Source organism: Oncorhynchus masou, chromosome 31, assembly GCF_036934945.1.
Source record: "Oncorhynchus masou masou isolate Uvic2021 chromosome 31, UVic_Omas_1.1, whole genome shotgun sequence".
Lineage (NCBI taxonomy): Eukaryota > Metazoa > Chordata > Actinopteri > Salmoniformes > Salmonidae > Oncorhynchus > Oncorhynchus masou.
The window spans coordinates 48,455,940-48,468,998 of NC_088242.1; the positions used below are offsets into that span (position 1 = coordinate 48,455,940).

Consider the following 13,059-nt stretch of genomic DNA (forward strand, 5'->3'; position numbering starts at 1 on the left):
TTGACCTTTTCTCTTTCCATGCACCCAGTCTGATTCCTCTGTATTGTAGCCTATCTTGAATATTAATGTGTCCCTTCAAAAAAAGCTTCACGGTGAGAGGCTTAGCTAACAAACCAACAAAGTAAGCATTAACAGGTTTGGCCTGTGTTTCTAGTCCTCTATCTAACTAACATATGGCCTGGTAATAGGGAGCAGAGCCGTGTGAGTGATCACTCATTAGACAAATGGCCATCCAAGTTGTTCCTAACGGTAAAGTTCTCCCGCAGCTCTGATGTGCTGTTTTTTGTTGGTGTAGGGTGAATTTAGCCCGAGACGCTGATCTTGGGTCAGTTTAGCATTTTCCTCACTAATGGTTAAGGTTAGGATTGGGGCAAGGGAAGCTGATCCTAGATCTGTACCTAGGGGAAACTTCACCCTGGAGTTCTTCGTTTGTAGTAACAGGAACTACCCCCTGGGCACAGACGTCAATTCAAAGTCTATTCCACGTTGGTTCAACATAATTTAATTAAATGGCTTGGAATCAACGTTGATTCAAACATATGTGTGCCCAGTGAGTAGTGTTAAGTGGAGATGCCAAACACTTGTCTGCAAAGACAAAACACACTCTCACCCCTCCCCACAGCGCACAACACCTCAGCCCATGCTCAGTCTTTTATGCAGAGCTTGTAGTCTTGGAAATTTTTCTAAATGTTGTCGAAAATCCCAGGGGAATATTACAATAAAAAACGATCACAGAGTCCCATGTTACATTTTCACCCCTTTTTCATGTTCACTTTGTATTTGTTTTTTTATGAATTATAAAAGGGGCAGTTTCCCAGACAGATTAAGCCTCGTCTTAGACTAAAAAGTATGCACAGTTCATCAACAACACTGTAGATTCTTACCCCTAAAAACCTGTTTACATGTTTTCCCACTCTGGGCTGACTACTCAGCCAGGAGTCTTATGCTATTTAGAACAAGATCTGTCTCAATTCCTCTATTGCACTCTATGTATAACCCTGCCAGAAGTGTGTGTGCGTGCCTGCGTGCGTGTGTGTGCATGCTAGCGTTTACTGCTCTTGGGCAGAGGGGGTTGTCCGTCCCTATAAGGACCTGTTTCTGCCGCTGTTTACTTCCATCTTCATTGTTTCCACATCATTTCAACAACAAAATCTATCTGATGACGTTGAATTAATGTGGAAAAACGGATTGGAAGTCATCAACGTAAGGGAATGTAGTATTTTTTTCACCTAACTTTTCACCTAAATCTCAACCAAATATAAATCAAAACTAGACGTTGAAATGATGTCTGTGCCCAGTGGGTTTTGTAATGGTCGAGGTTGGAGATGAGAAGCAAGTACAGGGAGTGAACATCTAATTAGCACGGACATGGAACAGGACAGGATAGCGTCTCGACATAAACACATAACGACATTAATGCAGACACAGGGAACAACCAGGGGAGCAGACAATTAGACCTGTCAATCAACAAAGGGAAGGAGTCCAGGTGAGTCCAGTTCTGCGCATAATGATAGTGACAGGTGTGCGTAATGAAGGGCAGCCTGGCGCCCTCGAGCACCAGAGAGGGAGAGCGGGAGCAAGCGTGACAGGTTTACTGGACTAGCTTGGTTGCTATCACAATTGTATCAAGATTTTGGAAGTAGCAGAAGACCGTTTTGTGATAGTAGATGCTGTGGGTTACTCTGAGAAGGTTCCAATGTAATGATGCGTGTTCTTCGATTTGGACAATATTCAAAGGAGTTTGTAATGCAATGAACGATGTGTGTGCTTTGATAATCATTGATTCTATCAACACATGCCTAGGCAGACAATCCATTCCATACGTCCCTTCACAGAGCATTCCGGTTCAAATGGTCTGAACCCAACAGGAATGCAGTCAGTCTAATAATATACCCCATTGTCATCAACTCATTATCATTTCACACATGATTTACATTGACTTAGAGCTTCATTCTCATGGAAAGCCCCAGTGTGTGCGTGTATGAATGCATGTGTGTGTCTACAGCCCCCTTGGGAACACCCTGGTTGTGCCCTAACAGGCCTCTGTGTAGAAGTGTTTGTGATCCCTGCGGGAATTAAACCACAACCTAGTCATGTGTTGCTAGAGACATCCTGTTACCAATTGAGCCACACAGCAGACCACAAATGTGTTTGTGTTCATTGTTCAACACCACCGCATACACAGAGAGAGAGAGAAAGAGAGAGAGAAGACTGAGGAGAGGGGGTGATTCAGTGGATCACTGCCCATTGACCATCTGCCATCCCTGGGCTATGAATCGATCCATCCTCCCTGAGCATGTTACTATCTCCACTCTGTCTGATACAGGTGTTGACACTATTAAGTGAGAACTGGAGCAAAGCCTATATATCTGCTGTATGAAGGAGAATGTGGAGGAGGAGATGGAAGAGGTTGGGATTGAGGTGGAGGAGGGAAAAGATGGAGGGGGGTTGACGGAGGAGGGGAGGGAAAAGACTGAGGACTAGGAGGGGGAGGAGGGTGAGGGAGGAGTAAGAGGGAGAAGACGAAGGGCGACAAGGATCACTACCACACCGAGCATGGATATCAGCCAGGATCTTTCCCCTTACTCCTGTGGTTGTATTGAATTGAATTGAAAAATGCTAGATGGCAGAGACCTTGGCCTGCATTCTTGTTGATAGCATATGGTCTGGATATATTCTATCAGACTCATCTCTCTCTCTCTCTAATTAAATTCAAGGGCTTTATTGGCATGGGAAACATATGTTACCATTGCCAAAGCAAGTGAAGTAGATAATAAACAAATGTGAAATAAACAATAACAATTAACAGTAAACATTACACTCACAGAAGTTCCAAAAGCTGGCTCTCTCTCATTCTCTCGACTGGGAGGACTCTGTGTCCAGATTGGAAAGAGTGTTAGTAAATCAGACTATTGTTCAGGACTGTGTCAGCTGCTTGGTCACCTTTATCCTTGGGCCTCAGACTTACTCATTGGGACTGTACCAGCATGAAAAGCGCTTCCTAGAGGCAATAAAGGGGATTACTGTTCACTGTACACTGGCATGCTGCAGTTTCTGAAATTGTAATACACATAACACCTTTTCCCAATAGCTGTTTTGTCTCCAAATGCCTTCGCTGATTTTTTTTCTAGTCTTAACAAAGATTTTTTGTACAATGAATAAAAATGATTAATGGGTCTACTGAGCGAGGATAACTGAGACCAATCTTACCCACTTGTCTTGATGTACAGTACAGCGCCTGCAGAGGTCATCTGTAAGATATCATCTTACATCTATAAGAGCTATTTTGTATAGCCTTCTCTGAAACAATTAAAGTACATTGCCTGATGGCAGAGGAGTAGCAGTATTGTATGTTTTCACCTGGGCTTTTAACCAGCATTTGGGCTCTGGCCAGCCAGCCACAGCCAGTTTCCCTAACAACCAGATCCAAATGAGTTACAGTTTGACCATGAGATCACTGTATCCTCTCTGTGAGTTTGAAGCTTGAAGCTTGAAGCTTCACACTTTCTTCGTGTGAGATCTGCTTGTAGAACTTCTCATTCCCTGAGTGTTCAGTCAAAGTTGTCTGTCAATCTTCCTTTGACAAAGATTTTTTCTACAACAAGCAGGATGCACAAGACATTCTCCAAACACCCGACACGGCCGACATTCCTGTTATTTGCAAGAGGAAGAGGCGCAGGTACAGGGGACACAGAGCCAGTTGTCTCGTGAGGACCCGTAGAAGGCGAGTGGGAAAGCTGCTGTTACCGTCAATATGCTCGCCTGAAGTAGAGTATATGGTGATACATTGCAGGCCACACTACTTGCCTAGAGAGTTTTCAGCTATACTTTTCGTGGCTGTTTATTTAACACCACAGACAGGTGCTGGCACTAAGACCGCACTCAGTCAGCTGTATAAGGAACTAAGCAAACAGAAAACCACTCACCCAGAGGCGGTGCTCCTAGTGGCCCGGAGACTTTAATGCAGGGAAACTTAAATCAGTTCTACTAAATGTGCAACCAGAGGGAAAAAAATTCTAGATCACCTGTACTCCACACGTGTACAAAGCTCTCAAAACGCTGAAATAAAATATAAAATATGCATTACCTTTGATGAGCTTCTTTTGTTGGCACTCCAATAAGTCCCATAAACATCACAATTGGTCCTGTTGTTCGATTATTTCCGTCCATATATATCGAAAATGGCAATTTATAAAGCGCGTTTGATCCAGAAAAAGACAGCTTAGAAAACAGCTTACAAAAATGCAACGTCACTACAAAATATTTCAAAAGTTGCCTATAAACTTTGCCAGAATATTTCAAACTACTTTTGTAATACAAGGTTAGGTATTTTTAAACGTTAATAATCAATAAAATTGTAGACGGGGCAATCTGTATTCAATACAGGAATGAAAACAAACCAGCACTGCTGTTCACGTCTTGCGCTACCCTGAAAAGTGTCCCCAGTTCCAAGTTGGCCTACTTCTTCATATCACAAAGGAATAACCTCAACCATATTCCAAAGACTGGCGACATTGTGTGGAATCGGTAGTAACTGAAAATAGGTTCCTATTAAATATCCAATGGCAAAGACAATTTAGTGAACGGGGGGGGGGGGGGGTGAATCTGAACAGTTAGTCCTCTGGGTTTTGCCAGCTACATAAGTTCTGTTATACTGACAGACATGATTCAAACAGTTTTAGAAACTTGAGAGTGTTTTCTATTCAAATATATGAATAATATGCATATCTTATATTCTTGGCATGAGTAGGAGGAAGTTGAAATTGGGCACGCTATTTATCCAAAAGTGAAAATTCTGCCCCCTAGCTTTTTAAACAGGTCAGCATACACAAGGCTGCGGTGCCAGACGGATTACCAGGATGTGTGCTCCGGGCATGTGCTGACCAACTGGCAGGTGCCTTCACTGACATTTTCAACATGTCCCTGATTGAGTCTGTAATACCAACATGTTTCAAGCAGACCACCATAGTCCCTATGCCCAAGAACACAAAGGCAACCTGCCTAAATGACTACAGACCCGTAGCACTCACGTCCATAGCCATGAAATGCTTTGAAAGGCTGGTAATGGCTCACATCAACACCATTACCCCAGAAACCCTAGACCCACTCCAATTTGCATACCGCTCAAACAGATCCACAGATGATGCAATCTCTATTGCACTCCACACTGCCCTTTCCCACCTGGACAAAAGGAACACTTATGTGAGAATGCTATTAATTGACTACAGCTCAGCGTTCAACATCATAGTGCCCTCAAAGCTCATCACTAAGCTAAGGCTCCTGGGACTAAACACCTCCCTCTGCAACTGGATCCTGGACTTCCTGACGGGCCACCCCCATGTGGTGAGGGTAGGTAGCAACACATCTGCCACGCTGATCCTCAACACCTGAGCTCCCCAGGGGTGCGTGCTTAGTCCCCTCCTGTACTCCCTGTTCTCCCACGACTGCATGGCCAGGCACGACTCCAACAACATCATTAAGTTTGCAGACGACACAACAGTGGTAGGCTTGATCACCGACAACGACGAGACAGCCTATAGGGAGGATGTCAGAGACCTGGCCAGGTGGTGCCTGAATAACAACATATCCCTCAACGTAACCAAGACTAAGGAGATGATTGTGGACTACAGGAAAAGGAGGACCGAACACGCCCCCATTCTCATTAACGGGGCTGTAGTGGAGCAGGTTGAGAGCTTCAAGTTCCTTGGTGTCCACATCAACAACAAACTAGAATGGTCTGCGTCCATATTATGAGGTATTAGCATTATCAGCCGTGTGTGTATGTGCGAAGATTGTGTGTGTGTGTGTGTGTGGTGTGTGCACCTTCTGTATCCAGACTGATGCAAACAATGTACCAGACACATACACACACACACCTGCTCCCCCTGCACGGTGGAGAGGGGACAATCAGCCTGGTCCCTAGGGGTAAATTATAGGTGATCATTGAAGAGGTCAATGGCATTTGAGAGAGGTCAAGTTCCATCCTCATGATCCCAGCAGTGTCTGATGGGTTAATGATGACTTGCTATGCAGCCTCATGGCTCATGGTCTGGCTGGCGAGGGTTTGAGGAGGGAGAGTAAAGAGGGTGAGCAGCAGGGTGGGGGAAGGTGAAGGAGGGAAGGTGAGGATTTGGTATGCAGGCTCATGGTCAGGGTTGAGGGAGGGTGAAGGTGGCTGGGGGAGTTTGGCTCAGATCAGACATAGCTACCTCCCAAATGGCACCCTATTCCCTATATAGTGCACTATTTTTGACTGGGCCTCGTCAAAAGTAGTGCACCAAATAGGGAATAGGGTGCCATTTGGCTCAGAGCAGACACAGTGCCCTTGTCCTGCTGGTACATCTGTCCTGAATGGGGGGTAGGGGAGAGATGATGGGTGAGATGAGGGAGGGAGGGGGAGAGACGGAGGAGATGGGGATAATAGTCACTTCATTACTGTCCTTGGTCAGGAGAGAGGGATGATGGGAGGAGCGATGGGGTGATGGAGGAAATGGTGGAGAGGAGAGATGGGGAGGGAAGAGGGGGGCAATAGAGTCACTTCATGAATTGAGCTGAAAGAGTCACACTCAAGGAGAAACCACCATGCAGCCAAGGGTGTTCGGTTTTGAAAGAGAACCCAACCACTACTATCTTTATATATACATTATATAGCTATTTCTGACTTTTGTGTCGCAACTCCCTGGTTGAAAATGATTTGTTATGCATTTGTGTGCTGGAGGCTGTCCTCAGATAATCACATGGTTTGCTTTCGCCATAAAGCCTTTTTGAAATCTGACACCTTGGCTGGTGAATTTCACGCTCTGCAATTTCACCGGATGTTGGCCAGGTTAATGTCCCACCTATCCCAAATAAGTTTTTAACTGACTTGCCTAGTTAAATAAAGGTTATAAAAAATATAATGGCACGACAATGGATAGCTTCTGTTTTACAGGCTCCTCACCAATTCTGCTAGGTTGTGTTTTTTTGTGCTAATCATAACTTTTTTGTACATAATGTTTATGCCATCATTTCCTATGACAGAAAGAAAGCTTCTGGACATCAGAACAGCTACACTATATATACAAAAGTATATGGACACTTTTGCAAATCAGTGGATTCGGCTATTTCAGCCACACTTGTTGCTGACAAGTGTATACAATCGAGCACACAGCCATGCATCTCCATAGACAAACATTGGCAGTAGAATGGCCTTACTGAAGAGCTCAGTGACTTTCAACATAGCACCGTCATAGGATGCCACCTTTCCAACAAGTCAGTTCGTAAAATTTCTGCCCTGCCAGATTTGAGCTCAACTGTAAGTGCTGTTAATGTTAAGTGGAAACGTCTAGAAGCAGCAACTGCTCAGCCACAAAGTGGTAAGGACGAATATGGGTTTGGCGGATGCCAGGAGAACGCTACCTGCCCGAATGCATAGTGCCAACTGTAAAGTTTGGTGGAGGAGGAATAATGGTCTGGGGCTGTTTTTCATGGTTTGGGCTAGGCCCCTTAGTTCCAGTGAAGGGAAATCTTAACGCTACAGCATACAATGATATTCTAGACTATTCTGTGTTTCCAACTTTGTGGCAACAGTATGGAAAAGGCACTTTCCTGTTTCAGCATGAAAATGCCCCCGTGCACAAAGCGAGGTCCATACAGAAATGGTTTGTCGAGATCAGTGTGGAAGAACTTGAGTGGCCTGCACAGAGCCCTGACCTCAACTTCATCGAACACCTTTGGGATGAATTGGAACGCCAACTGTGAGCCAGGCCTAATCGCCCAACATCAGTGCCCGACCTCACGAGTGCTTGTGGCTGAATGGATGCAAGTCCCCTTCTTTCCAAGAAGAGTGGAGGCTGTTATAGCAGCAAAGGGGAGACCAACTCCATATTAATGCCCATGATTTTAGAATGAGATGTTCGACGAGCGGGTGTCCACATACTTTTGGTTATGTAGTGTTTGTTGACTATGATGTTAGCTAATAATGGTGATAACGATGTCGGCTGTGTGTAGTAGTTAGCAATTATAATATGAAGGTTTGGTGATGTGTTGCTTTGTGCACTAAATTCCACAAGGAAGGGGAAAATGTGAGAGGAGGAGAGCGGGTAGATGCAGAACGAATTATAGCTACAACGATCAAAGTGATCATGCTGTTTGTATGTGGCTGCTATGAAAGTGAACTGTGTTTAAGTGTGATCAGGGGTGTATTCATTCAGCCGATTTTGCTTTCTTAAATGGAAGCAAACGGAACAAAACGGGGAAGAACATACCTGAGTTCGTCCAATAGAAACTCTCTTTTGCAACCGTTGGACTAATGATTATACCCTAGATAAGCTAGATGCAGGCAATAGTGTGCAAGGCGTTATTAAATGTGTCACTGTCTGTCACCTTGATTATACACATTTGTGCACCTACGTTGTATAATGTCATTCATAGTTTAGGTTGTAGCAACCTCATGATAGGTATAGGGAACATTTTGGTTTCATGTAGTAGCCTAAACCTATTGATGTTACATTGAGCTGGGTGAATGAAATCTGAATGACCATCCAATATGCTGTAATAGATATAAGGCCATGCTCAAGAAAACAAATTATCATCCTCCCTCATCTTAAATGGTACCAATCGCCACTGGTGTCAGAGGTAAAACCAGCAAAAACAAAATATTTTCCCCGACATGCCCGTATTTATTTCACATATAAGCAACGGTACTTAACTCTTCCGAGACGGCTAGAAGTAAATCTACCTTTAGGGAGTGTAGGAGTTATGAATAGACCTGGTTTGGGCAACCAGACAACTCCTCACAGACACTGCCAATCTGTAAAAAAAAGTTGAAATGGCTTCCATTTTCCCTGTCTTCCTTTCTAGCTTCAGACTCCTAATCTTCCAGCTGTCTTTTCCTCTTGCCTTATCTGCTGTGAAAGCCTAGAGGAGTTATCTCGATTACTCTCAGGAACTCTGAGTCAGTGGTTAAAACCAGGGCAATATCTACCAATCCAGGGCTTGATGGTTTTAAGCTATCAGAAGAAAAGCTTGAAGCCTCAACTGTGTTTGGGCCTGAATGTCTGATCCCCTCTGCTGTGACGTTCAAAGTCTATTTAAAAACAGTAAAATAAAATTGAATCAAATCAAGTTTTATTGGTTGCGTACACATATTTTGCAGATATCGCAGCTGCAGCAGTGTAAACTTAAACGACTAAAAATAGATGTAAAGTATGTAGAAAAGATAATGGACCTATATATGATTAAATAAGAGCATAATTGAGAACTAACAATCACCAAAATAAAAGCTAGACAGTCAGGTAGAATCTTACATTAAAAAAAATTGCAATCAGGAGTATTTTATTCATGGCTTATGTTTGTAGCTCCAGCAGTGCAATTGATTTTGTCATAATGTTTAGAGTCACTCCGTTAGCATAAGCCATGGCAAAATATGTACACTTACAGGAAATTAGCTTTAAAACAGCTACATTTTGTCACTGCGGCCAACAGGAAGTCCTATAATTCCAGTGCCATGCTCATTACCTAAGCCCCATTTTGTTCCAGAAAATACCCTGGGAGGGGCCGATACTAGCAAAGTTAAACACTGACAAGTTTTCAGTCACAATTTGGGGGCTCACCGAGTTGTGTGCCATGTCATGTTGTGTGGTTCTGACACTGTGAATATGTTGTTGTCCCAACCTATACTGTAGGTTTCTGGTTTAGTTCAGAAAGTGTTGCTGTTGCAGAATGCCTGTGGGTATGGTTTTGGTGTTTTTCTGTTGCGATTATATTTGCTGAAATGAAGATACTCACTTTGTTTACGTACAATACCAGTCAAAGGTTTGGACACACCTACTCATTCCAGGGGTTTTCTTTATTTGTAATATTTTCTACATTGTAGAATAATAGTGAAGACATCAAAACTATGAAATAACACATATGGAATCATGTGGAATCCAAAAGAAAAGTGTTTAAACAAATCAAAAATATATTTGAGATTTTTCAAAGGAGCCACCCTTTGCCTTAATAACAGCTTTGCACACTCTTGGCATTCTCTCAACCAGCTTCATGAAGTAGTCACCTGGAATGCATTTCATTTAACAGATGTGCCTTGAAAAAGTTAATTTGTAGAGTTTCTTGCCTTAATGCGTTTGAGCCAATCAGTTGTGTTGTGAGGTAGGGGTGGAATACAGAAGATAGCCCTATTTGGTAAAAGCAAGAACAGATCAAGAACAGCTCAAATAAGCAAAGAGAAACTACACTTCATCATTACTTTAAGACATGAAGGTCAGTCAATCCGGAAAATCAAGAACTTTGAAAGTTTCTTCAAGTGCAATCGCAAAAACCATCAAGCGCTATGATGAAACTGTCTCTCTTGAGGACAGCCACAGGAAAGGAAGGCCCAGAGATAGCTCTACTGCAGAGGATATGTTCATTAGAGTTACCAGCCTTAGAAATTGCAGCCCAAGTAAATGCTTCACAGAGATCAAGTAAGACACATTTCAACATCAACTGTTCAGAGGAGACTGTGTGAATCAGGCCTTCATGGTCTAATTGCTGCAAAGAAACCACTACCAAAGGACACCAATAAGAAGAGGAGACTTGCTTGTGCCAAGAAACACAAGCAATGGACATCAGACAGGTGGAAATCTGTCCTTTGGTCTGATGAGTCCAAATTTGAGATCTTTGGTTCCAAATGCCGTGTCTTTGTGAGACACAGAGTAGGTGAATGGTTGATCTCTGCATGTGTGGTTCCCACCGTGAAGCGTGGAGGAGGAGGAGGTGTTATGGTGTGGGGGTGCTTTGCATTCTGCAGTGATACGCCATCCCGTCTGGTTTGTGCTTAGTGGACTATCATCTGTCCTTTGGTCTGATGAGTCCAAATTTGAGATCTTTGGTTCCAAATGCCGTGTCTTTGTGAGACACAGAGTAGGTGAATGGATGATCTCTGCATGTGTGGTTCCCACCGTGAAGCGTGGAGGAGGAGGTGTTATGGTGTGGGGGTTCTTTGCTGGTGACACTGTCAGTGATTTGTTTAGAATTCAAGGCACACTTAATCAGCATGGCTACCACAGCATTCTGCAGTGATACGCCATCCCGTCTGGTTTGTGCTTAGTGGACTATCATTTGTTTTTTTAAAGGACAATGATCCAACACACCTCCAGGCTGTGTAAGGGCTATTTGACCAAGAAGGAGAGTGATGGAGTGCTGCATCAGATGACCTAGCCTCCACAATCATCTGATCTCAACCCAATTGAGATGGTTGGTGATGAATTGGACCGCAGAGTGAAAGGAAAAGCAGCCAACAAGAGCTCAGCATATGTGGGAACACCTTCAAGGCTGTTGGAAAATCATTTAATTTGCTGGTTGAGAGAATGTGAAGAGTGTGCAAAGATGTCAATGCAACAGGTGGCTACTTTGAAGAAATTCAAATCTCAGATTTCAGACACTTTTTTTGTTACTACATGATTCCATATGTGTTAATTCATAGCTTTGATGTCTTCACTATTATTCTACAATGTAGAAAATAGTAAAAATGAACTCATTAAAAAGTGAGTGCTGGGTTTTGTGTTGTGTGTATTCTTGCAGAACAAAATCAGTTTAAATGACTGCTCTGTCTCTGTGTGTTCTCTCTCTCAGGGGCTGGGAGAGGCTTCAGCGAGAGGGACAGCCATGGACAGAGACTGTCTCAGCTGCATCAAATACCTCATGTTTGTCTTCAACTTTCTCATCTTCGTAAGTATTCTCTTACGCCGTTTATTATAAGCTGTCCTCCTATATACAGTACACTGTATATATTCTGTATATCCTATATATCCTCCTATGGTATCTAACAGTACTCTTTCCATCTCTCTATTGTGGTCTCACATGTATTTAATAAGACACAGGGAGGCATTTTTATTATATTAAAATCTTCCTTGAATTAATTTTGGTGATGACACATATTTACAGTTCCACTGGGTATGCAGCTTGCAATTGACGTTTTGCTTGTTCAGTTTTGATCAGACAATCAAAGGTAACTCCAGAGAGAGCCAATAACTGGGGGTATGGGGGTAGTGGTGAGGAGGGTCATATAATTAAATTTAGTGGGGAGGGTTGAATAACTTCTCAGTAGCAACCAGTGACTGTTACCATGTCCATTCCTTTGTTTATACTCTCAGACAATTCTACCCTCCCACCATCCCATGAGACAATGGTTGCCTCTATAGCTCTAAGCTCTGCCTTTGACAGAACGTTTTCTTGGACATTTATTGAAAGACAGGTTCTTTCACAGGAGGAAGGGAATGGTGTGAGGATGAGTGTGTGATGCTCATATATCTACCCCCTCTTCTCCTTTCCTTCCTATCCCCCTTCTCCTAATCACTAAAGAGTCACCCACTGGTGCTGCAGATAGGGTTTAGTGAAAGCGGGAGGATGGAGATAAGAGAATGTTCAGGAGGGAGGAATGGAGGGAAGGGTGGATTCACTTTGAGAGGTAGAGGAAAGGGGGCAATGTCAGTTAGCTGAAGCCCCCCACTGACCTACCTTACAGTGCCTTGAAAAAGTATTCATACCACTGTACTTATTCCACATTTTGTTGTGTGTAGTTGTGCAAGAAACAAATATATGTAATCATTTTTAAATTCAGGTTGTAACACAATACCCCATAATGACAAAAGGAAACATGTTTAGACATTTTCGCAAATGTATAAAAAATGTATTGAAAATTAAATATCTAATTTACATAAGTATTCACACCCCTGAGTTAATAGGTGTTAGAGTCTGGGTAAGTCCTTAAGTTCTTGCACACTTGCATTGTATAGTATTTGCCCATTATTCTTTTCAAAATTCTTCAAATTCTGTCAAATTGATTGTTGATCATTGCTAGACAACTATTTTCAAGCAGATTTAAGTCAAAACTGTAACTCGGCCACTCAAACATTCACTGTCTTCTTGGTAAGCAACTCCAGTGTAGATTTGGCCTTGAGTTTTAGTTTATTGACCTGCTGAAGAAAGGTGAATTCATCTTTCAGTTTCTGGTGAAAAGCAGACTGAACCTGGTTTTGCTCTAGGATATTTTCTGTGCTTAGCTCCATTCTGTTTCTTTATCCTGAAAAACTCCCC

The 13,059-nt window shown here is 42.9% G+C and overlaps 1 protein-coding gene across 2 annotated transcripts in view; it reads left to right on the forward strand.

Moving 5' to 3' along the window:
• The window catches only part of LOC135524039 (tetraspanin-18B), a 119,141-nt gene that overhangs the window by 80,313 nt on the left and 25,769 nt on the right, over positions 1-13,059 (forward strand). For both annotated transcript variants that reach the window (XM_064951174.1, XM_064951175.1), the window contains exon 3: positions 11,596-11,691. In XM_064951174.1, coding sequence (XP_064807246.1) covers positions 11,596-11,691 — 96 coding nt within the window. The remainder of the gene's footprint in view (positions 1-11,595; positions 11,692-13,059) is intronic.